This window comes from Erpetoichthys calabaricus, chromosome 1 (genome assembly GCF_900747795.2).
Source record: "Erpetoichthys calabaricus chromosome 1, fErpCal1.3, whole genome shotgun sequence".
NCBI lineage: Eukaryota > Metazoa > Chordata > Cladistia > Polypteriformes > Polypteridae > Erpetoichthys > Erpetoichthys calabaricus.
In genome coordinates, this window is record NC_041394.2 from 318558757 (window position 1) to 318586119 (window position 27363).

Below are 27363 nucleotides of genomic sequence, written 5' to 3' on the forward strand. Positions count from 1 at the left end.
CGCGGGTGGCTCTGGAACGCAACCCCCGCGATGGAGGAGGGATTACTGTATACATATATATATATAGATAGATACAGGCATAGATCAAGAAAGTTAGCAAATATATGACACAGAATGTTATAATTTAGCTGGTACCTGTATCATTATACAGTATTAGAAAGTGTACTGTAGGAATATGCAGAATTAGGCACTAATGAGTCACAATCTTGCTCAATGTCATCATATGAGAAAGTACCATTCACAGAGTATTCACAGATGAAGACACAGGAAACTGAATTAGGAAAGAATTTCAGTTGGGAGGAATTATTTTACTAAATGATTTAACTAAAGGCACAGTTATAATGAAAACACAGTATCCACTCCTGCCTTGCTGGCACACACAGATGATATTGGCTATTAGCACTAATGAGCTTCTCCTCAGCATGCGTGCCAGCTATAGTTTTCATGTGTATGACTGAAACTTGGGCATAATATCGCAACTGGCAAGAATTACCAAGCAAGTTCTGATTTCAGGCAGCCATCTTTTCTACTCCTTCATTTGGGTGTGCAGTTTTATTTTAAGGTGAGTAAGCAGAAGCCTAATTACCTGTTAGCTGTTTAAATTATAAAGAACTGAAAGTCAGTGTATTTTATTTGTACAGCCACCTCCCATAATGCTTTTTAGATTTTTTGTTTCCATTTGTAATCCTTCAGTAGCCATTTCTCATAAAAAAACAAAATTGCTGAAATCTATGTTGCTCTTTACATTTATTCATCACTTACGGGGAATGGCTCCTGCCAGCTTGCTCCTACAATTGATGGCCTGATGATGGCAATGTTTAGTTTTCCATTTTCCTGTTGCACCAAATACTCTGCCAGGGCTTTGGTGTAAGTATATGTGTTAGGCCGGTCTCCGATCAGACGAGGGGTGATATCCCGGATGATGCCTTCATCCATCCACCTGAAAACAATGAAATAAATATTTCATTTAGTGTTAAGAGTATTCTATCACTTGTCTTTAGATATGTAGCACTAGCATCTGTCACAGTGGGCCCTAGGAAAGATGCTAAATAACATTTATTTTAGTGAACTGGTGTGCAACATCAAACTTCAGCCTATTAATAAGATCGCTTTTGTTTTTTTTTTCTACAGCATTAGACCAGCTGTGGTGCTGCAGTCTCATAACTTTATAAACGTGGTTTGAAATCTGAGGCTGTCAGTGTGGAGACCCCCAAAAGACACGCAGGTTAAGATGACTGGAAACAATAGAGATGAGTTTGTGCTTGTCTAGAATCTGATGCTGCCAACAATGGCCATGTAGCGGAATAAACTGGTGCAGAAAATGAATGAGAGGATGAACAAACTTATCAGGATTGTTAAGCTTTTGTTTTATTGTTTATTTTCTACTTTTACTCATACAAGTATTTCAGGAATATCATATTTTTAATGGATGCCGCCATTTATGAATACTTTAATAGGCACTAACATTTTAAAGTGTGGATTGCTATGATACTGCAGCATTTGCTAGGCACAAGAGGCAACTTCTGAAATATGGAGAAAAACTTAAGCACTCTTCTTAGTTATGACTCGGCTTGTTAGGAAACCACAGTATTAACTCCAGATATGTTTTTAACTTCAAATTTTATGCAAGACCCTTAACTTCACAATCTAGCACTTGTCTTATGGTGGTTTGGCCTTGGCTACATTTGACTTCCCTTTGTGAAATTCTCTAAAGTATCTGACTGTCAGTTTAATTAATGTGTCCCTCAGGACTTATATGGAGAAATCCCAATGGTCAGCACACAACCGCCTTGAACTAATTTATTCTGCTTAGTCCTCGGTGCTGTTATTAGCTGCAGCCAAATTGGCTAAATTATGTTTTAATCTACTGAGTTATCTTGTGCTACTCTGCAATCAGTTGCCGTGTGCATTATGAAGCACCTTGTGATAGTGTCCACAGTGAAGGGTGCCACCTAAAATAGTTTCACTGATTGACATTCTTCCTGATTATGGCTTCTCTCTCTGTTTTAAATCTCTGCGACACTCCACTTTCTCATTGAGCTAGTCAATCATGCCTGTCTGTTCTGTTTTATGGTTAGCATATTTATTTCCTCATGAAAACACTATAAATTAGAACACAAATAAACATCAAACGCATTAAAAAGTATTACTTGTGTTTACCGTAAAGTTACGTCATAAAAAAATAAAAACACCACAGATTTGGTTTCCAAACCTCACCTTGAGGCACCCCAGCCATTCCATGTGTTTATTGAATTGAATATTAAGGTCGTGATTAGCTGAAATTAACTGCTGTGTGCAACTGGTGCCTTTTAATAGATCAGTCTGATTATTTGATGGTAACCAGGAATGCTGGAGTGCCTCAAGGAGAAACCAGGAAATAAGTTAAAAACACTTTGAAATGCATAAAATCATAGGTTGTGTGCCAACAAGGCTATAGGCAGACAAACACGAGCACAACAAACTGGACTTTTAAAGACATGGTGTCCAAGCTGTAATAAAATACTTTTAAGGAACTAAGCAAGGTGAACACACAGAAAATGCTGTGGAGGATCCAAAACGCTGTCTGTGTCTGAGGGTCACTTTAAAGAAGAAAATCCAGTGATGTGGTCTTATAGGACAAGCTGCAGCTAAAAACATGGAGTGAAAACAAACAGCAGAAGATCTTACAGAGTGATGAGTCGTAATTTGCACTTTTTGACTCACAAAGACAGCAGAATGTCACAAGAATGGTAAGATAGAAGTACATTGATGCTTGTAGCACAGTAGCAGCTCTGAAGTGCAGTGTGCATTTCAGCGAAAGGTGACAGGATCTGGTCAAAAATAATGAAATAATGACTGCTGCGAAATATGAATGAATGTTGATTTATCATGGTGTGCCTTCAAGAAAATATGTACTGGTACAAACCTAATCTTTCCGCATAATAACAACCTCAAAAACGCTGCAAACACAATTAAGAACTACATGAAACAGAAGTCTGAAGATGGAACATTACCAGTTGATTGGTCACCTCAGAGTCCTGACCTCAGTATAACTGAAACTATGCAGAATCACTAGAACAAAAAAAAAAAGTATCCAAAGTCAAAAGAAGAACTTTCGAAAATCCTGCAAGGAACTTGAAAGAATGCGTTTATATCATCAACACATCTCTTTATACTGGCTTGGTCCTTTCCAGCCTAAAGACGGCTGTTGTTGCACCTGTCCTTGAAAAACCCGGACTTGACCCTGAGGATTTTAAAAACTATAGACCTATTTCAAACTTTCCTTTACTTAGTAAAATCCTAGAATATGCGGTTGCGCGCCATTTAAAAGACCATCTTGCCTCTAATGACCTGTTTGAGGAATTTCAGTCTGGTTTTAGGGCCAGTCAAGGTACAGAGACAGCACTTGTTAGGGTGACTAATGATTTCTTAATTGCATCACACAATCATTGTCTTTTAACACTAATGACCTTTTTAGGCCTCATTGCTGCTTTTGATACGATCCATCATGAGATTCTTTTGTTTAGACTTGAGAATGAGTTAAATACTGCTGGGAAAGCTCTTGAATGGCTTAAATCATATCTTAAGGAATTTCAGCAATTTGTTGCTGTCGGCAGGTTTAGGTCTAACCCATCTTACTTGTTCCAGGGTGTTCCTCAGGGATCAGTTCTTGGCCCTCTGCTTTTTATCATTGATATGCTTCCTCTCAGTGCCATTATTAGATGGTATGCTGTACAGTTTCATCCATATGCTGGTGATACACCATGGGCTTACACAAACATTACCATATCCTGCATTGGTTGCCTGTTTGGTAGGCATCAAACACTAGCTGTCTGAAAACTTTCTCAGACTAAACAGTGATAAAGCTGAGGCTTTAGTTGTTGCATCTCCAGGCACTTTAAAGAAAACAGACAATTCCTCAGTAAAAATCCCTGGCTCTATTACATCCTTGTCTGCAGAGGTTAAAAATCTTGGTGTTATTCTTGATCTTACAGTCTTCCTTTGATCATCATATTAATAAAATTACCAAGGTTGCCTTCTTCCACTTTAAGCCTTCTGTCACCTCGCAACCTGACTATTGCAATGCAAACAAATTACAGTATGTACAAAATTCAGCGGCAAGTGTGGTTACCCCCTTAAAACCCAGGGAGTATATTAGTCCTACACTTCGAAAATTGCATTGGCTCCCTGTCCCCTTCCGTATTCAATATAAACTTCTCCTTTTAGTTTTTAAGGCTCTTCATGGTCTACCCCACCTTATTTGTCTTCTTTAATTTGTCCCTATTCTTCATCACGTACACTTCACTCTTTTGACACTTTGTTATTAACCATTCCATTATGCAGACCGTGCACTCACTATGGACGACAGGGCTTTTAGTGTATCAGGGCCGCGGCCATGGAAGGCCCTGCTTTGGAGCTCCCTACATGTACCTCATTTTCTGTTTTTAAATCTAGATGTTTTTAATATAGACTTTTGTTATTCTCATTAACTTGGTTTGTATATTGGATTGTTTGATTTTATATGTATTGTTGTACAATTGGCCTTGGGAAAAATGTATTATTATTAATAAGAATATCATTTGTACAAAATCTGCCCTTAATAAGTTTCTAACCATGTCCCTGTGTTTTTGATGAAAAATGTATTTTAAAGTAACAGCTGGGATCCACTGTACTAATTATCTTCAGAATTTCAAACTCCTCAATCATGTCACCTCTTAATCTCTGTTTGCTTAAAGTGAAAAGCTTCAGCTACTTTAATATCTCCTCATAGCTCATACCACTCAGTTTCCTCTGGACAAAGACATGTATATTAATTTAATGGACAAAAAAACAAAAACAAAACAAAAAAAAACCTTTATTTTTATTGGGAACACTAACGCAAGTTATTTTACAAGTACAAACTGAGCAACAGTTTCTGTCTTTTTAGGTGGGTTAAGAGAGTCACACAATCGGTCAGAGAAGGGAACTGAAGCAGCACAAACTTTGACAACATGCATAAGTGTGTAAGACTGGCGCCCAACCCAGCGCTGGATCTTCATGTTTCCAGTACAGACGCCCTTCTTTCTGACTTCTGAGCACTTTACGGAAGCTCCGTGTTCACTCTGTTTTTCTTTTTGTTACTGAACTTGTTTTGCTACTTACTAGTTTTGATTATAATTAGGTTTATCTGGCTTCTAGCTCATCACTGATAGTAGCCACTAGAAAATCGGACAAATGGATTTTAAATTTGCAGATGACCTGCACTAAACACAAACCCAAGTGCCAACTCGTCTTGATTGCCAATAACATCTATCTATCTATCTATCTATCTATCTATCTATCTATCTATCTATCTATCTATCTATCTATCTATCTATCTATCTATCTATCCCAAAATGGATTAGGCAAGAATGAGCTAAACTGTTACAGCTTTTATATATCTATCCATCGACTATATTCTCTTACTCTTTTGGCAACAGCCTACAAAACTTGCAATTTACTTCTTACATAGTACAAAAATGTGTTTTTTGGTTATGCTGAAATTTATAACTGTGCTCCTTAAAAAGTCTGTTTACTATGGGGTCAGCAGTACTGTATATTAGGTTGTAGTTGCACTTAGTAGTCACTAGGTGGCAGCATGCCATGTGTCAAGCTACAGAATACAGTCTGCATATAACAGATGCAACACACAGGACCTTATAGCTCTGTATGCAAGGCATCAGCTAAAAGTTACAAAAAACAAAAAAAGAATTCCATACACAAAATCATAAAATTTTTTCTCCAGTTTCAATGCACCTGACTAGAAGTTTGTAGAATTACATGGAACACTTCTTAAATAAGATAAAGACCAATTGACTGCATTGTGTGGAGTTTAGTAGTGTCTAAACACAAGGCTCTGTTTATCTACTGTTTAGAAAGTGTAATGTGTCACTGCAAATAAGAAATGCAGCTATACCACCTGCGTTTTGAACTTCTAGGGTGAATAGATCTATTTAAATATCAGTGCATTTTAAAGGTTTGTTGCTTTTCATTCAGCATTTATACCATCCCTGCTAATTGCTCATATTTCATATGTCATCTGAATAGTCATCTTCTGATGATACAGATAACTGACACATTTTTTTTCTGGGGTTGCGAAGGCATTTAAGGTAAGAAAGACAGAAGTTTTGAGTCAAGGTCCTTATACTTGCCAATCATGGCACCTGAGACTGATGCCATGTTGCATGTTGAATAGCACATGCAAGAAAGAATTCCAGCCTGTACACTACATGTGACAACATGGACTCTAGAAACCTATAAATATGCACCTTCTAAAAAAAGAGAGTAAATGGGGAAAAAAAAGTTTGAGAACAATTGCTTTCACAGAAGTGTGGTCATTAAGGTTGATACTTGAGATCACGTATTAAAATCCTGGGCATAGCCAGCTGCTCATTATGTTCTGTCTGGCTTCACATGAGGCCCCTCATTTAAGGAGATTGGTGTACAAACTGCGCCTAATGGTAGTACCCCCTAACAAACCCCCCCCCCCCCCCCCCCCCCATCCACGATGGCTGGACTGGTTTCACTGAATTCAGCGCGAGTTTCATGTATACAGAATAATAATAATAATAATAATTCATTACATTTATATAGCGCTTTTCTCAGAAGCCCTTTTGGCAATATTCCTATCTAGTGCTAATCTGTTGCCTTTACTAATCTCTGTTATTAACACTAATTTAGCCTTTATCTGATTGACCATAATGTTACTAACTTTTTTATAATTGCAAATAAAATAGGAATAGTTGAGTGGGAACCTTAAGTACCGGGTAATTCATTTATCAACAGTAATTCTTAAATTTGGAGGTTTTTTATGCAGATGATAATGCTATGAAAAGTAATGTAGTACTAAATAGTCTTCACTCAAAAGGCTTGAATTTTAATTTAGCTGAATCTATCCAAAATATAAATGTTATCTTTGATATGGATTTAACATTCAGTTGACCTATTTCTAAGCTTTCTAAAACCTGATTTCCCTAGCTTAGAAATATTGCAAAAATGAATGCAGTTTCTTAAGCTGCAGGATTTTGAAAAGCCAGTTCATTTAGTTGACTTTAGCAGGCTCAACTATTGTAATACATTATGGTCAGGCTATCAAATCATTCATTTACTGCTCTGCACTTACAGCTCCAGTTCTTAAATTTGTTCTTTATCAGAACATATTTTAAAACCTTCTTTACCGCCCATTAATGGTTTAGCCCCCACACCTTACAGAATTTATTAGTGCCTATACTTCAGAGTGGGCATTGCGATCTCAAAATGTAATTCTACTTCAGATCTTGTGGATAAATACAGCAAGTGTAGGAGGCAGAACATTTTACTACTGGGTATAAGATCTTCTTACCAAAATTAGAGAAGCCCCTTTGAGCCTTGCTAATAGTGAGTGGCTAATAGCAAGCTGTTGATGGCTGGCTCTCCGGTCCATTCTACTTTCAAATGTTTGCTCCCTGGACAATAAACTGGATTACTTTGACAGAGTAGCCAGCGTGAGTTTAGAGACTGTTGCGTCTTTGTTTTCACAGAGATGTGACTTTGCAGTAGGGCCCTGGATGCCACAGTTCAGCTGGACGAACGAGCTGTTTTCCATGCCAACAGAAATGCTTCTCAGTGCGGTAAGGCTTGCAGCGGTGGCATGTGTGTTTACATCAAACATGGAATGATGTACGTTTTTTACTTCACGCTCGGAATGCGTACGTGCGCACATTATGGCTGCCACACGTTCCCAGCGTTCTTTTGATGCGTCCTCTGAGAATGTTCTCAGAAATTAACGTGACACGTGCACAAGTTGCAGTACCATCAAAAATATGGGTGGCGTGTGTGTGTAAGTTTTGGTACATGACCTCAGCATCGTTGTTTACTATCAATATGTGCCTGCAGGCTTGCAGCACCAACAGGATCAATTTGCATGCTTCAGTGTTTGATGAATAGCTCGATATGGTGAATAAAATCATCAGACTTAAATGCCGACATGCAAATGTCTGCTTGGTGATTTTCGTTATCCTTTTCTTGCATAGGCAATACAATCCTTGCATATTCCCCATCGCAACGACGCAATATATTTACAGGTATCATATTTCTCGCACTGACACCTAGCGGAATCCTCTAGATTTAATTAGTGTATGTGCTCATATATAGACAGTACACTGCTTGTGTAGCAGCAGTGTCCTCAAGCTCATGCATCATGTAGCGTTAAGAATATCCTTGGCCTTAATGTCTAGTTACTGCTCACCGCTGGTGGAGTATGTGACTGTTAATGCTGACCTTTTTATTTACCATGGGAATTTACTATTTGTTTGTAGTTTGAGTTTACATTTCCCCCAGTACAAATGCTAAGGAAGTGCTCTGTGAGCTATACATTGCTATCCATAATTTGTAAAATGCTTACCCAGACGGACTGTTTATCGTTGCTGGAGATTTCAACATTACGAAACTCAAGTCAGTGCTCCCTAAATTCCATCAGTATGTGCACTTTGCAAGAAAGAGAAATGTGCTGGATCTTGCTTACGCAAACTTTCCTGATGTGTACAGGGCCGAGGCCCATCCCCACCTGGGCTATTCAGATCACCCCTCTGTTACGCTAATTCCAGCATACAGACCACTTGTCAAGCAATTCAAACTGGTTCTGAGGCAGGAGCCATCTCAGCTCTTCAAGACTGTTTTGAGCACACTGACTGGGACATGTTCAGTGAGGCTGCAACCAATGGTGACTGCACTAACTTGGAGGAGGAGTACATGGCATCAGTGACCAGCTACATCAGCAAGTGCATTGATGATGTTACTGTCTCCAAGTTCACCACCACACACCCCAATCAGAAGCTGTGAATTACTGTAGAGGTGCATGCGCTACTGAGAGTCAGGGACTCCACTTTTAGAGCAGGTGATAAGGTAGCCCTGAGAACATTAAAGGCAAAACTATCCCGGGCAATCAGAGTAGCAAAGCGCACTCACGCCCAAAGAATCCGCAGTCGCTTACAGAAAAGTGGTGATGCACGGCACATGTGGCAGGGTATCCATACTATCACTAACTACAGGATAACACCACTGGCCTGTGATGGTGATGCACCCCTCTCAAATGCACTGAACAACTTCTATGCATGGTTTAATGTGCAGAACAACATGGGGGCTAGGAAGACCACTTCTCCTCCCAACGATCAAGTACTGCATCTGACCACTGCTGACATGACGAAAACTTTACACAGAGTCAACCCATGGAAGGCTGCTGGACCAGACAATATCACTGGCAGGGTGCTCAGAGAATGTGCAGATCAGTTGGTGGATGTTCTCACCGACATCTTCAACATTTCCCTGAGCAATGTCACTGTTCCAATGTGCTTCAAGACTACTACCATCATTCCTGTGCCGAAGAAGTCCTCAGTGTCTGGCTTCAATGACTATCGCCCTATTGCACACACACCCATCATCATGAAGTGTTTCGAGAGGCTGGTCATGAAGCACATCAAGACTCTGCTGCTCCCCTCACTGGACCCACTGCAGTTTGCATACCACTGCAACTGTTCAACAGACAATACCACTGCCACCACCCTCTATTTGGCCCTCTCTCATTTGGACAAGAAGGACACATATGTGCGAATGTTGTTCATAGACTTTAGTTCAGCATTCAACACAGTCATTCCTCTGCATCTGATTTTTAAGCTAAGCCACCTGATCCTGAATACCTCCCTCTGTAATTGGGGCCTATACTTCTTGACTGAGAGACCTCAGTCAGCCAGGATTGGAAACAGCATCTCTAGCATCACCACACTGAGCACTGGTGCTCCACGGGGCTGTGTGCTTAGTCCACTGCTGCTCACTTTACTGATTCTCGACTTTGCAGCAATGAACAATTCGAACCACATCATCATGTTCACTGATGACACGACTGTGGTGGGCCTCATCAGCAAGAACAATGAGTCAGTGTACCGAGTGGAGGGGCAGAGGTTAACGGACCGGTGTAGACCCAACAATCTGTCTGTGAACGTAGGCAAAACAAAAGACACGGTTGTTGACTTCAGAAGATCTACAAGCGACCACTCTCTGCTGTACATCAATGGATCCGACGGTGGAGATTGTCAACAGCATCAAATTTCTTGGTGTTTGCCTGGCAGAGAGCTTCACCTGGTCCCTCAACACCAGCTCTATAGCCAGCCCCACAGCGTCTTTACTTCCTGCGAAGGCTGAGGAAAGCCCATCTCCCACCACCCATGCACACCACAATTCTACAGAGGGACTATTGAAAGCAACCTGTGCATCTGCTTCACTGTCTGGTTTTGAAATTGTACTGTCATGGATCGCAAGACTGGAGAGGATACCGAGTACAGCTGAGAACATCAACGGAATCTCTCTTCTCTTCATCATGAACATGTACACTACATGCTGCAACCACAAAGCTACCAGCATTGTGGAGGACCAGACGCACCCCCTTACATAAACTATTTACTCTTCTGCTATCTGGAAATAGGCACCAAAGCATTCAGGCCTTCACTACCAGAATGTGTAATAGTTTCTTCCCTCAAGCCATAAGACTCAGGGACTAGACTGATAACACATACACACCTACCCAGTCAATTAGATTATATCTTTATATTTATTATTATATTCCTACTTCCAGTGTTACGTTTACATCTGTTCCTTCTATTAAGATTGTGTCACATTTTGGCACAACCTGCTAATTTCTGTACCTATAGATATCATACATGTGTACTGGTCAGTGCTACACTGTCTTCATTTGTACCACTGTCTGCTCACATTCATTTTATGTTAAAATGTGTATTTTTTCTGTAGTCCTGTGTTCTATGTAGTACAGTGGTCCCAGAAGAATATTGTTTCATTTCACTGTGTACTGTACTAACTGTATATGTTTGAAATGACAATAAAAAGCTACTTCTACTACTACTAAATGAAGGCTGAAGTTGTGTTTGTCATATTAGCACAGCACAGGACTTACAGAGCTGCTGCTATTACTTTTACACTGATTTAGAGAAAAGTCAAGCAAAATAACACCATTCATTGGCTAACTCAAAAGATTACAATATGCAAGCTTTCGAGGCAACTCAGGCCCCTTCTTCAGGCAAGATGTAAATGTACACTGATTTGTAATTGTACTCGGTAGTCTTTGATTTGCCATTACTAAGTCTTCTCTGTTTTCTCTTTCTCCTCTTGGTCGGGCTGAGTTGGTCTGCCTTGAAGTGGCCATGATAGTACTGTGTTCTATCCACATGAAACTGTTGTGACTTGCCTATGGAATCGTTCTTTTCACAATGAGGCATGACTGGGAAAGTTGGAATTTGAAGGTAATGCCACACTGGTTATTTGTGCTTCCTGTTGCATCTAATTTTTTTTACATTTCAATGATTGTGTAAAACACTGGGCTCATTAGAGGACACGTAATGAATAAGAATAACCTGAACTGAACATAAATTAAATTCTAGTGGTTCACATTCTGTGGTGGATGGCCGGAATTTTGTGTTACTTTTACTTCCGTCTTTGACAAGGACTTCTTTATTAATACATGCCACCATTTTTTTTTTCCCACTTCTGCCACCAAAATGGATTTGCATAACAGCACAATAGGGGCTCTTATTAGTGCTAGAGAGACTAAAAACTACTCCAAGCAGTAAATCAATTAAATGTTAAATAGCAGGCTGTTCGAGAAAGTCAGAATAGCAGGCATAACTAATGCTAGGCAGAACCAAAACGTATAAATCATTGAGACAGAAAAACAGTTTCCTTAAACTTCTCAGCTAAACATACATTTTGCAACCATAAAGTTTTATAATTCTTTCAAAGAGAAATCAAGGAGGTTAGACAGACTCTTCAAAAAAAAGCTTGGAAATAAAATGAGACAATTCTTAGGGTTTGTTTATATACCATATTGGCTGCCCTAAGGCAGGTGATACAAAATGTCACAAATATCTAAGTGTTAACCACATTCGGGTCCCAGTTCATATTTTCTTATAATACCAGGTGTTGATTTTTAACATGAATCTTTGCAACAACAGCTAATCAGATTTGACAATGAGAGGATAGAGAAAAATCCACTGGTTCTAATGTGCAGTACAGGATGCCCAGTCGACTGTAATTGTATAATGGTCTCTTTTCGTATCCTTCTGTTAAGCACCTTTCTTAGTTTTGTATTCCTGAGCTTGACAATTAAAGATGATTCTCTTTATTTGTAGTTTCTAGTTGTAGCATTTTTACTCGTCAGTGAACCTTGTGTATTGCCATGTACACTTGGATCAAAGCAACAGTTATGTACTCTAAGGCATGATTTATTTGTTTCTTATTTGAATTTGATTATATTTTTAAATTAGGCCATGCCTTTTGGGGTCTATATAGGACTATAAGTTAGCCATAAATGAACAGGGACATTAGAAATAAACAACTGCTGTTCTTTTTCAAAGACCTTAAACCCACAAAAACAAATACCAAAGCAAAATAGACTCTGCGCTTGTGCTAAGTGATTTAAACTCTTGTATAATATTTTCATACTGTAGAAACAATTTAGTTTAATTTATTTCAATGCAATGCTCTACTCTGCAGGCAGGCTCAGAGTGAACCCACAAAGATTATGCATTCCACTGATGACTTGCTTATTCAGGAAAGAATCAAGGTTACAACATGCCAAGATGGACAGACCAGGTTACTTATCCTCCAGCTCTTTCTGGGGAATACCTAATTACATCCAGGCTAGGCCCAAAGATAAAAAGCCACCAGAATGTCCATGGTTTCCTCCCAGTGGACTATGCCCGGTACATTTCCTGTGGAAGATAAATTACCTTAACTAGCACATCCCACACCAGAGAACCAGCAGTTCTACTAAGAGGATCTCCCATATAACGAAGAGAGACCCCAACAGCCATGTGTAGTGACCTTATTCTGGTCATTTACACACATAGTTTCACTGTTCTTAAAGTTGGGATGAACATCAGAACCTACAAGTATGACATTATGGTCTTTTCTTGGAGACACAGTGGCTTGTTCCCTACAGGCAAATGCTCCAAATATACCAACAGTTAAATTTTAAAGGCTTTGTACCATTTTCAGATCATTCAAATACAATGAAATTGTATATGAAAAGCAGGATACTGGAGCTGGACTAAACCATTTTGATGTGTATGTGTCCTTGGACAGATTCGTCTACTAAATAAGTATACTATCTATAGTTCCGACAACTCTTGGAAGACTTTTTTATATTTTTCAATTTTAGAATGGGTGGAGAAGAGTGTCAGGAGTAATTTGTTTCAGATGGTTATCAGGAAGAGTGAAAGGGAAGGTCTACAGGATGATAGTGAGACCAGCTATGTTATATGGGTTGGAGATGGTGGCACTGACCAGAAAGCAGGACACAGAGCTGGAGGTGGCGGAGTTAAAGATGCTAAGATTTGCATTGGGTGTGACGAGGATGGACAGGATTAGAAATGAGTACATTAAGAGACTTAGCTCAAGTTGGACGGTTGGGAGACAAAGTCAGAGAGGCGAGATTACGTTGGCTTGGACGTGTGCAGAGGAGAGATGCTGGGTATACTGGGAGAAGGATGTTAAGGATAGAGCTGCCAGGGAAGAGGAAGAGGAAGGCCTAAGCGAAGGTTTATGGATGTGGTGAGAGAGGACATGCAAGTGATGGGTGTAACAGAACAAGATGCAGAGGACAGAAAGATATGGAACAAGATTATCCACTGCGACAACCCCTAACGGGAGCAGCCGAAAGAAGAAGAAGAAGACTGAACCTTTATACAAGTAATCCAACAGATGGCAGAACTGAACAGTTTAGTGTTACCCCATCACAGGCTGTGGACATCGAAGTGATTCCCAGCCTGGGCGCCTTTTATACGGGCAAACTACATGTCCTCTCTGCCTTTGGACTATGAGAGGACATTGGATAAAACCAATGCAAAGACAGTAAAGCTTTAACATTGGCTGGTGTTTGAGAGTGTCACTCAATGTGTTCTAAGATGATAGATGGTCCTCTCCACTGTTGGTTCCTGTCTTGTGCCCTACATTACCGATCAGGAAAAAGATGATGCAGATTGAATGGAGATTTTACACCCCATAGTGTGCAATGCCTGGCAATTTGATGAACTTTTACATTCCCTCATATAAAGTCGAGGATATTATTTTTTTAATGAAGTTTCACACCCTGCAGAAATAGTGATATTTGCTAATTTCTCAGACAGCTATTTAATATAGTTATGGCAGAAATATTGAACACATTAAGAGTAAAGAAAAATGGATCAGCTCTATTTGGGGACACACACTCCCCAAGAAATGTTTTAGCTATCACCACTATTCAAAACCAGGCTCTCTTGCTCACCGCTCAAACCTGCACTTGGGTCTCCAGAGCAAGAAGCTATAAAAGGCACAGCATGCAGTACTTCACCATTCAGTTTTAGCAAAGGCAGGAGGCAGAAGAAGGCATTCATCTTGTTCTTTGCTAGTTAACACAGAACTCTCTTTCCAACTCCAGCTAGGCTTGTTGGTGGGATGGCAGGATGGGCTGAAGCTTGTAGAGCTAGTCAAGAATCATCCAAGGGTAACACTGATGAATTCTTTGATTTACCCAATTAAACATGTCCACATTTTTAACATTCTGATTGGTCACAAACTTATAAATGTTATGATAACCTGGATAGAAGTAGATGTTCATTAGAAAATAGAGTGAGAGAAAAAGACTAGGAGATGGGAAGAATGTCCAGGTGCTGGCAAAGAGATTATTAAAGGCACAAGCACTGGGTCAGAAAAAGCAAAACTACAGTTAGAACGGATCATCCAAGCCAAGAGACAAAGGCAAAAATAATGTGAAAGTAGGTCCATAACCCAACGTCCTTAAACTAACTAGGCTTCGAAGCAAATTCACATGCTTGGATGCCAGAAACTGGGTGCTGCAAACTGACGTAGATGATACAAGGTACGATAATACATCATGTGATTTCAGTGTCATGTGTTCAGCAACAAGTCTAAATAGTTCAAAAATGAAACAAACAGAACTTCTGATTCTGTACAATAAACAACTTCCACCTTCATACAGTTTACATCTTTTAATCTCTGGTGCCTATAGTGTGTGTTGAAAACCTTATTGCTGTTTTATAATTGGCCTTGTATCACATTTCTTCTCTATCTATCTAATCTCCTGATCTGTTACAGTTCAGGTTCATGTTTTTTGCTTACATATAGTGTTCGACTTGAAGTAACTTGCTTATTTCTAGAATAATATTTTTTGTATATATTTAGAATAATGTAAGCTAAACCCAATGCATTTGAGTAAACAGGAAAAAAAGAATCAGCATAAATGTCTATAAAACAATTTAAAGCACAAATCAAAGCAATGCATTTACTGCTGATTGACCATGACTTGCTGCACTGTAAAAAACTAAAGAAGAGGCAACTAAAAGAAAATGATGTGATGGAAAGAAAAACAACAAGTGTCTAGAAAACTCTTCTCTCCCTTACAAAAGAGACTGGTCTTTCCAGAAAATAAACTTCAAGTACAAAAGGTCTAGTTAGCAGAAGACAGGCGATTTAATGAGGCTTCTATAATACAACAAAGTAGAGCTGTCCCTTACATTTGTTAAATATGCGATAGAAAAGGAAATTTGTTCATCCATTTTCTGATCCTGCATTTCCCACTACAGGGTCACTGTCAGAAAGTCCTTTGTCAGGTTAAATGGTGACCTCTAATGGCAGCAGGATCTACCCATGGAGAGGACATCAGGACAATATGAGTGGTGGCTGGGAAGTGTGACCATGCTTACTGTATGTGTGGGGGGATGTACTCACATGAACCTTTACAACAAGTGTGAGGTGCACAGATTTCATTTATGCCAAACGTTTAATCAAGCATTATAGTGAACAGCCAATAAAAATCCATCCATTCATTCTGAAATGTCTGATAAAAATACAGGCAAGGGGGGCATAGGTTTATTTATTAGATATGTTTGCTGTATCTTACAAAGACTTATAAATTGCTGAAAATCTATTTCAATTTATTTTTTGTATTTGTGATGCCAAAGGAGACTGTGAGAAGACCAATATTAAAATGATTTTTCATAAAACGTCATGTTGCGACTATCATTCTGCTCTTTACATTTTGCCACACTCCTTCAGTTTTAGTCAACATTTGTTCCTTTGCTGCTGCCATTCCAGCTATGTTGTTTGACTCTCATTGCTTTCATAATGTTAATGTATAACAGAAGATGCACTGTCAGAAGTCAATACTTTGACTTCTTTAAGACATTGAGTCTAATACAACCATAAGAAAGCTTCCACCGAAGCCAGCAGATTAAAACACAAACGATCAGAAATACCTGTATGTTCACTCTTATAAACAGCAGAGGGCGCACTCTTTCACGGGCTGAGTTCACTGGTCTAAGCCCCAGTCAGCTGCTGAGTAATGCTTTGTTTGATTGTGCTATTCAATTCTTTATTAATTATTTTGTGCCTTTATTGCTGCCTAGATTGTCTCCAGTCATGTTTAGTTTTCTTTGTTCTTCACAATTTTCTTTCAGCTGCACCTTTATTCACAAGATACTGTGATTTTACAAATGAAGTACCTTCATTTACAGGCAACTGCAGATGCAAATTACATATACAGTATATGCATAAACACCTAATTTTATCCAGCACCATTTCAAATAAATATACTGCTCAAAAAATTAAAGGAACACTTTTTAATCAGAGTATAGCATCAAGTCAATGGAACTTCTGGGATATTGATCTGGTCTGTTACGTAGCATAGGGGGTTGTTAATCAGTTTCAGCTGCTTTGGTGTTAAGGAAAGTAACAACAGGTGCACTAGAGAGGCAACAATGAGGCGACCCCCAAAACCAGAATGGTTTAACAGGTGGAGGCCACTGACATTTTTCCCTCCTCATCTTATCTGACTGTTTTTTCACTAGTTTTGCATTTGGCTAAGGTCAGTGTCACTACTGGTAGCAAGATACCTGGACCCTACAGAGGTTGCACAGGTAGTCCAACTTCACCAGGATAGCACAACAATACGTGCCATTACCAGAAGGTTTGCTGTGTCTCCCAGCACAGTCTCAAGGACATGGAGGAGATTCCAGGAGACAGGCAGTTACTCTAGGAGAGCTGGACAGGGCCCCTCGTAGAAGGTCCTTAACCTATCAGCAGGACCGCTATCTGCTCCTTTGGGCAAGGAGGAACATGATGAGCACTGCCCTACAAAATGACCTCCAGCAGGCCACTGGTGTGAATGTCTCTAACCAGTCAATCAGAAACAGACTTCATGAGGGTGGCCTGAGGGCCCGACGTCCTGTATTGGGCCCTGTGCTCACAGCCTGGCACCGTGGAGCTCGATTGGCATTTGCCATAGAATACCAGAATTGGCTGGTCCACCACTGGCGATCTGTGCTTTTCACAGATGAGAGCAGGTTCACCCTGAGCACATGTGACAGACGTGAAATGGTCTGGAGAAGCCATGGAGAACGTTATGCTGCCTGTAACATTGTTCAGCATGACTGGTTTGGTGGTGGGTCAGTGATGGTCTGGGGAGGCATATCCTTGGAGGGAAAAACAGAGCTCTACAGGGTAGACAACAGTACCTTGACTGCCATTAGGTATTGGGATGAAATCCTTGGACCCATTGTCAGACCCTATGCTGGTGCAATGGGTCCTGGGCTCCCCCTGGTGCACGACAACGCCCAGCATCATGTGGCGAGAGTATGCAGGCAGTTCCAGGAGGATGAAGGAATTGATACTATTCACTGGCCTCCATGCTCACCTGACCTAAATCCAATAGGACACCTCTGGGACATTATGTTTCAGTCCATCCAATGCCACCAGATTGCACCTCAGACTGTCCAGGAGCTCAGTGATGCCCCGGTCCAGATCCGGGAGGAGATCCCCCAGGACACCATCTGTCGTCTCATTAGGAGCATGCTCCAATGTTGTCAGGCATGCATACAAGCACATTGGGGACATACAAATGACTGAGTACGATTTGGAGTTGCTGCAATGAAATTTTGGCAAAACGGACAAGCCTGCCGCATCATTTTTTTCCCTTTGATTTTTGGGGTGTCTTTGAATTCAGCTCTCTGTAGGTTGATAATTTTCATTTCCATCAAACGACGTGGCATCCTTTCGTTCCTAACACATTACCCAGTCAATATCAGTATAGATATGCAGCAAGATTTTTTCCCATTGAGATCTGATGTGTTTTCAAAGTGTTCCTTTAATTTTTTTGAACAGTTTATTTTTTTTAACAATTGGAGCAAGGAAAAAGAAGTGACTTGCTCAGAGTAGCCAATCTAACTAATACTGAGAAGGCAGTCTTGTGACAATTAGCCCCCTGTCCTTAAGTTGTATACTACGTGTGCGGCACTCCTTTACGTATATGGAATACAGGAGCCTGGAAGTCTAATAAACAGTTTTTTCCCCCTCAGACAATGTTAAACTCACAAAGGACCCATTAATCCCCATCCGAATCTTGTCTATTACTAAAAACATTAAAATCTTAAACTCAGCATACCTACATGCACTCTGATCACAGATTCCCCTAAAGTGAGGATGGAGATACACACTGCATTTATAAGCAGTTAAAATCAAAGTTAAAATAGACTGAAACATAGTCAATTCATAATGTGAGTTTCAGGCAAATAACCACATACAATCTATATATATAATTCACTAAGCCGCCGACAAGTAGCCACCCATGGAAAGCACGCCGGAAGGGGCGTGGATTCACTAAGCCGCCGACAAGTAAGACGCCCATGGCGCACGCAGGAAGGAGCCACGCCCACCAACTCTAAGACCATTGGATACGACGACAACTCACAGAGCCACACCCACCAACTCGGATGCGACGACTCGGAAAAAACGCTGTCATTTATGTTCGTCTGTCCTACAGTACACATCCACCTCTGAGCCACGTTGACTTTTCGGTTACGACGCACGACCGCGTGCACCATAGCAAACTGTTTTACACTCTACATACAGCAATTTGCATCTGCGACAAACATGCGTCTTCTTAGTTGGTCCTGCAGGAACACGGAAGACGTTTCCCCGCCCACCAACACTCTGTTTTCCCCGGCCCGCATCTACCCTTGCTCTCTAGGCATTCACACTGCCTGCTCATGTGCCCGGACACAAAATCTCACCGACCACCCAGTTAGTCCCTTTTGTCTGTGCTAGGAGTCCACATGCACCTCTGAGCCACGTTGACATTTCATTATTCGTTTCGGTTACGACACCCGACCACGTCCACCATCGAAAACCATGGGAAACGAACAACGAAGCCCCGCCCAGAAACTCTACCCCTCCGCCAACTGGAACAGCTCATCAAACACATATTCACTTTGGTCTGTGCTGCTGTCCAAATCCAGCTGTGAGCCACGTTGACTGTTCTTTTGCCCTCCATGGCTACGGCTTCAAATGTATTTCATGGAAACATCACTTCTTTTAATGTTATAGAAATTCCTGCATCAGGTAACTGTTTCTATCAGTCGGGTTTTTTTGGAAAAATGTCATTGACGAAAATGTTGCTCTCAAACTTCGCAACATGGCTATTGGCTTTGTTTGCCAAATTGGGATAACGTCGGCGAGGTGGTCACAAACTGCAACAACTCACCACACAAGGACACCCTGTCTCTCGAGGCATTCACACTGCCGGAAGACAACCATGGGATACGCAGAAAATAGCCATGTCAGTCAGATCAGACACCCAGGCAAACAACACTGAATAATCAATAGCTGCAACTACTTTGCCCGCCCCCACTCCTCACCTGAGTCGGTTTCGTCTCTGTTCAGCAGTGTTTCCCAAACTCGGTCCTGGTGAACCCCTGTGGATGCAGGGTTTTGTTCCAACCAGATTCCTAATCATTAATGCCAGTGAAACTCATCCGGGATAAGTCGTTTTTTCAAACGCAGCTGTGTGATGAATGCGCGCTCTCGCGCTGAGTGAAAAGCCAATGTATATTGAGTCTAGAAAACATTATCAGCAAGTCTGCAACAAAATGATGAAAGAACGGGCGCATTTTTTTCACACAAGCTGGGTGGGTGGGTGTTAGTTAGTTAATTAGTTACTCGAAGGATTTCAAGATTTAATATGCACAAGCGGTAACACTGTAAAAGCAGCCCAAACCAGAAAAGATGGCTGGCAAAAAGTGGCCAACAAATTAAACACGTGTGCATTGTACTTACTGAAAGCAGCGTTACGGATTTTGCAAATGTTCATTTTTTTCCCTCTGCTTAAAAAACATTAAAAAAGCGGCGTGATTATGCGGCGTATACTACAGCGTATGCAGCGTGTAAAACAGTTTGTTTGTCGCGGATAATTTGCCTTTTACTTTAACACAAAGACAATTTCCTGTTAGATTTGCCTTTGCGATGACAATTAATAAGGCACAGGGCCAAACTTTCAAAAACATGGCTAGCGGGTCAAACGCTCGCACTGATTACGTCCCTGCCCTTTGTATACACACACCCCCCCCAAGGTACTACCATGGTCAGGGTGACTTGGTGGATTATATATAGAAAATCAGCCAAAACTGCAAACAACAATGAAAAGTCTATGTGACTCACAGCTGCATGTGGACTGTGCAAAGAGGAAAAAGACTCAGGTGACGAGTTGGGGGTGGGCACATGAAATGTTAGTTTTCTTGGCGATTTATTACATTACCGATTTTTCAAATGTTAATTTTCTCCCTGTGCTTAAAAATCATTAAAAAAGCAGCCTGATTATGCGGCGTATGGTACGCCACGGGTTGGCTAGTATGCACAATAATTCACAAAAAAGCCCACTTAGGTGCAAAAAACAAGCAACATTCATGCATTTTAAAGTAGTTATTTTGTTACAGTTCTTGTTTCATTCACTCTTTTCCATTAAATAGTCTCATTGCCGAAGGTACAGCTGATCAATTCACTGGAACTGTTTTTAATCTGCATTTCATGATTCCCTCATTTGTCAGATTGCTTACACAGATATCACTAATGCCATATCTGATTGGAGTAGATGGTAATTTAACTCACACAAATAATGAAAATGACAAGAGACTCTTGTTCTGATGATACGCCACCTTTCTGTGCCATCACAGCTGTTTCTTTCAAGAAGTTAAACCAGCATTAAAAATCAAGTGCTTTTTTCCCCTTCTATTGTTTGAGAGATTTGTCCTTTGCTGCCCTTTTTAATGTATGTATGTTTCTGAACTAGAAATAGCCTGTGAGATAAAAGACTGTATTTCTCAAGGAGCGCAGTATGCTTGGGAAATGTCGCCTGACATAAGATGTTGTAGTGTGATAGCTAGCACATATGTTGATAAATATTTTGTATATGTCTTTATTTGTAAGCTAGACAAAGCAAATGTAATATTAGACGGTGTTGCAGGGGGGCATGTTTTATTTTATTGATAAGGACAGCAGTGCTTTGATGTCTACCAAACCAACACCCCCAGTCTTTAGGGTTGACTCAGGATGTTCATTTATTGTGGGGGGCCTGGGCACCAAAGTTATTATAGTTAACAAAAACCAAAATCAAAATTGAAACTATTATTAAAAAAACATTTTCGTTAACTGAATTAAAATAATTAACAAAGCCGAAATGAAAAACTAAAACTAAACAAAACTATTAAAGTAGCTGGAAAGACTAACTGAAATGAAACAATAATATACTACAAATATTTTTAGTTTTCATTTTTGAATGAATATTCTTGCCATTAGTCTTTAACCCTTGTAACTTTTAACTCTAAAACAGAAAGTCATCCACCACGAGCTGCCTGCACATATTCATCCAGTGAACGGCGGCTGGAGATGGAGGGCGAGTGTTCACACAGCATTTGCGGTGACAGAGTGTGCTGAATGTGGGCGTGTAAAGATTTACGTGCCGCATTTCTTTGCACTTGTTGTATATCAAGATGTACTTCAAACCCCTGAAGTCGGAATGTGCTGGTCAACAACACTTTTACCATATGGCCAGAAAAATCACGAGTGAGTAACGTTTCAGTTTATTTCTCAGGTGTCCACGTTTTGTTGACAATAATTCACCTGCCACTTCGAACAGGAGAAATCCTTTCTGAAAATAGAACATCACTGTTTGAGAGACTGACTAGGCCATCATGCAAGATCAGCATATTGTTGCAGACCAATCACCTTTGCTTTAAAAAAGTTGTTTAACAACGAAGTGATACAAACCTTGTAAAATTCCTGAGTTGGCAATGTCTCTACTGAACTACAAGTAGGTAGGTGAAGAGTGTCTGCCAACAGGTGAAAAACTAAACATACTAATGTGTTTTTGTATTTATTCTAAATTTATTAACTTCTCTTTTTTTAGTTTATATTCACAGCTCAAAATACCCACTATTGTGAAAATAATCCAGTAGCAGAATTATGTTTTAAAATATTTGTCCCCCTTTTTTCAGTTATTCTCTCTCTCTCAAAATAGATAGTTGAAATCATCATATTCTTTTTGTTCTTAATATCAGCCATTTCATACATATTGTACACCAGGTATTTTTCCTGCCTTGCCTCCAAACCTGCTGGGGTAGGCTCCAGGTTTCCTGCCATCCTGCTCTGGATAAACAGGTTTAGATAATGTATTCATTGCTCTTAACCTCAGATGCTGTATCTATCTGTTTTGTGCCCCTCTGCACTCCTGTTACCTGCTCTTGATCTGCTCATTACAGGTTTACTGTCCTCATGATGGGTTATTCAAATCTCACTGCCCCTAACCTTGACACTAAATTCTTGTTTTTCTTTGTTTCCCGCAATACAGCTACGTGGGGTCTACTCACTGATTCAAGTCTAAGAGTCCTTGTTCTTACTAAGCCCCCATGATTTTCATGACCACACCTGTCAGAACACAGTAGAATCTCTTTTCTGATTTTTGATATCTTTTCAGGCCTGCAGGTGCCAAAATTCTGTCTATAAATTGTATGTGCCTGAGACGGAATCAAAGATCAAAACGGCTGGTAGAAAACAGCCCAGTATGCAAGATTTTTTAATGTCATATTGAAGACATTCATTATAAGCATATTGTCTTGGAACAGGATACTGTATGTTGTGTGGTATATTATATACATTCACTGTAAAAAAAAAAAAAAAAAACTCAAACCTTAAAATTCACATAAATTTGATTACAAATTGGCCCATAAATAAAAGGAAGAGATAAAAAAGTGCCAATAATCATGTTCAGGACAAATAACATAGAAAATATTTTAAAAATTATAAAATTGTTCATATTCAGTCTCTGGTTTTGAGAATGCTTGGTTTTATCAGAGAAAAGCAAAACCAAATAGTAAACCATGTATTGGAGTAAGCGTCCACTAACATTAAACTCATATCCAAATCCAGTTCTGTCTGATTGTGACACAAAACTAAACCCCATAGTAGCTCTTTAACCATACCATAATTACTAAAACTAAAACTGAAACTAATAGATATAAAAATAAAATACAAAAGTCTTTGTGAAATAAAAACTAAATTAAAACTAAAAATACACGATGAAGGAAAACTAAAACTAAAACTAAACTGAATTTCCAAGTAAAGTTAAGCCAAGCAAAATGACACCTTTTATTGGCTAACTAAAAAGATTACAATATGCAAGCTAGGTCTTGCCTGAAGAAGGGGCCTGAGTTGCCTCGAAAGCTTGCATATTGTAATCTTTTTAGTTAGCCAATAAAAGGTGTCATTTTGCTTGGCTTTTCTCTACATTCATAATGGCTAACACGGTACAACACCCTAGTACTACAAGTAAAGTCAGAAAAAATATAGAAATAAAAATTAATATAAAAAGGCAAAACTATAATAACCTTGCTGGGCACGCCTCAAACCAGTGTGAGAGTGGTGGCTATGCTTGGACTTTCATGAGTCCATGAGTTCATAAGCCATCCCCCTCAGAAAGGCCATAAACTGAGTAAACAAAGTGACTGGTGTATGAGCTATGCCAGAGTTATTCCATCTGTGAATGGTCCAGGAAGGCACTGATTGTCAGGAGCTGCACAGGGGCTAATAAAGAAGAGGGGCTTGCAATGGCATTGCTCTCTCACTCTCCCTGCCATGTTGCATCCTGACGAAAGTAAACCAGATGATGACCTAAAGAAAGCAGGCCGCCTGGGCCTGTGCAGATGATGAGCTGTCCAGGAAGAAATGAATACAACTTTAAGTTATTGTGCCACCTGAAATTACACATCCAGCATTATCAGATTGTATGGTCTTGGTTTACAAAGCCCCATCCTATTTACTTGTATGGCAAAAGTTATAATAACATTTATAACCTATAATACATAATTAAAAGTGTAGCTTTTTCTCCTGCCTGCTTTAATTTTTAACTCTAAGTACCTGAAGTTAAAGACAAAGAAGGGAAGGTGAAGGAAATGCCGAGTTGTAAGTGTTGAAAGTGTATGGAATTTGAGCTGTTTTGGTTAAGCCTACACAATAAAAAATAAAAAAAGGAAAATAGGGTCACCATAAGATCCTACTCGACAAAACACAAGATCACCATGCAGCTGTGAATTTCTCTTCCCTATAATGTGAAATGGGCACGTCCTTTGCACTGCATTATTGTTGACAATTGTTTTCTTATTTGGTTCCTTACAGTAATAAACAGGTAATTGCAATCAACAGGTTTTGATTATTTTAGTTTATATTAATCACTGAACCACTCAAGTGCAGAATTGCCCTAAAGATGAATATAGACAATGACAAGTAGCAGCATTGGCACAAATGAAACTTTAGTAATTAATCAGTAAATCTCTGCCAAAGTATAGGCTTCTCAGAGAGTTCATGCAAAAGATTTTAATTACATGGTATGTAAGGCAGAGTTTTCCATAATTTATTGTGAATTATTTGAATTTACTATTAAATATGAATCCAAATATTTGAGGTGGTAAAAGCAGCAAGTCAATGAGGCCTTTTATAATTTTAATGTAGAAAAAAGACCAGGCAATGAGAAAAGTTGAGGAAGTGTTGTCAGAACTCAGATAGGAGTCAAAGCACAAATATAAACATGAAGAACATACGGCAACTTTAAAGTACAAAAATGAAAGACAAAAGTGTGACTCCAAACGAACTATCTAGTTATCATTTCCGTGTATATCCTAAATGTCAGTGCTCCCAGTTGTCATCAGACTGTGTGTACCGCCGTCTTTTACAATATTTCAAACGTTGCCCTGATAATGCTCTCAATGGCAGAGAGTTGAGTATTAGATTCACTGATACACTAGTTGTTTCAAAGACACTTGCCACCCACCATATACCTTGTAAAATGGTGACTAGTGGCCCAAAGTCCATTTGGAGAACACAAGCATTTGACAGGAAGAGCTTATATTACATTAGAATGTGTCAAAAATCAGTTTAAAAAAAATCTAATTTTCAAGCCATTGGTCTTATTTCTTATGTTAATCAACAAATTTTGTACGATTTTGCCAAATTGTATAGCACCCTGTTGTAAAAAGTAAACATAATCTGAAATCAATTGAATTGAATATGCTCCCCTACTACCTACAGTAACTCAGTGGATTATCTCTTCAAACAAAGGTACAACTTTTGATAAGAAGGTTTAGGGAGGCAGTACTAATTCACCCAGTGAACTTAAATAAAGGCTGCACTCCTGGAGATTTGTCAATCTTAATTGAATCAATCTGTTTGACATCACAATTAACACATCTAGAAAAGAAGGAAAGGACTGCATTACTTACTCCACCGAATCGATGAGCTTCTTGGGCTCCACAGGCGGGGGGTAGATGACCTCGTCGATGTGTCTTCGGTTACAGTTTGCATAGGCAGTGGAGATGTGAATGAAGGCCTCAAGTGTCTGCATTTGGCGGGCGAGGGCCAGGAGCTGTTGTGTTGCAATCACATTCAGCTGCAAGGCATGCCTGCAGAGAGGGAAAAAGCCAAAATCAGCTCCTACCAAGACACCTTTAGAACTTCTCAAACATCCCGACTTCTATAGTCTCCCTGATTTATAGGATTATAATGGCTACTTATATCACAGCTGAGGTTCTATTACCCAAGTTAGATAAAGCCACAACTATTTACACCACATACTCTTCTGTTCCTTTCTCAGGGCACTCTTTGGAAATGTGGAAGGCTGCTATGGATGACATTTAAAGGTCAACGCAAAGTGTTTCCTTTGCTCATATAAAAATAACCTAATGTGGTAAATGCTGTACTGCAGAGTGGAATTCATTTTTTAAAATCAGGTCCATTCTTGTTTTGCTACTCTTCCAAGTAATACAGTGTTTCACTACAAATAAAATAAATAAAAGAGAAAAAAAGTTTTAGAACTGGATGAGTATTAAATGATTCTCACTATGCTCAGTGCCTTCACTTCAGCAATGTGCCGATGAGCAAGTTAGCCATCTCTCAGCCCTCCGACACTAGCCCCCCAGGTGCTGGTCCTCTTTGTACTTCATAATAAGCATATGAATCTTGATCCAGGAACACTATATATGCTGTTTGACATTAATGAAATAGTGCATACCTGTTGGTGGAGCTTTTGGACTCGTAATGCCATGGTCATGTCAAGCACTACCATTTTTTTCCCTGTGGGCCCAGAAATATGCTAGACTATATGCCCCTGTATACCCCAAACACACTCACTTAATAAACAAAATAAAACTGTACAATTTATTCATATGAATTAATAAAAATGGATACTAGGATCCCATCAGTGTAGGTTCTACTTTGTGTTATTAACTTTTCCTGCATTAATTTTGTAGAATGTGGCCTCTCATATCAGCACCCCAAGCCCCAGACACAATTGCACCACAACAGTCCAAGCTCAATTAAGGTGATTTAATGTACAACACTTTCTTTCCTCTGTTCCAGTACCTCCTCCACATGTGACTCCAACTCCAACTGTGGGCTCACTTTTAACTCCAGACCCAGGAGTATCTCCGGCACTCAATCTGTTACCCCCGGAAAGCACTTCCAGGTCTGGCAGGACTCCAACAGTCCTTGTGCCATCATTATTTCACAGCTCTGTTCTCTTCCCCAGTCCTTCCAATATGGAGGCGTCCTGGCTGAGTGAAAGACCCAGCCATCCACCCCACCAGAAATACTAATACAGAACATTTGTTGGCCTTTATCATCACAATGAGGTCACATGCAGTATAAACATCAGAGCCCTTAATACGAAGTTGAATGAGTTTTACTTTTCCGTGTCCATCAATACTGCAGTTATAGTGTTTTTTGAGGTCTTCCATGGCATTATACTTATGATAATACAAAAATTTGACCTCTTCAGGGTTAGTGGTTCTGCAAGACAAATGCATTGCTTATATGTAAGGTCTCATCTTACTTTCAACAGCGAGGCTGGACTGCACGGCACCCACACTTTACACCATCACAACTTATTTTCAGGTTCAAAGTCTGTTACTAGAAGTCCCTTAGAGTTAAGAGGGGTCCTCACGTCCTTTG

The 27363-nt window shown here is 39.8% G+C and overlaps 1 protein-coding gene across 2 annotated transcripts in view; it reads right to left on the reverse strand.

Annotated features, from left to right (window-relative positions):
• The window catches only part of si:dkey-97m3.1 (fatty acyl-CoA reductase 1), a 316542-nt gene that overhangs the window by 93615 nt on the left and 195564 nt on the right, over positions 1–27363 (reverse strand). The window contains exons 4-5 of one of the 2 annotated variants that reach the window (XM_028818027.2): positions 25638–25817; positions 763–940 (exon numbers count right to left, since the gene is read on the reverse strand). In XM_028818027.2, the coding sequence (XP_028673860.1) occupies positions 763–940; positions 25638–25817 (358 nt within the window). The remainder of the gene's footprint in view (positions 1–762; positions 941–25637; positions 25818–27363) is intronic. The other variant, XM_028818035.2, reaches the window with a different exon arrangement.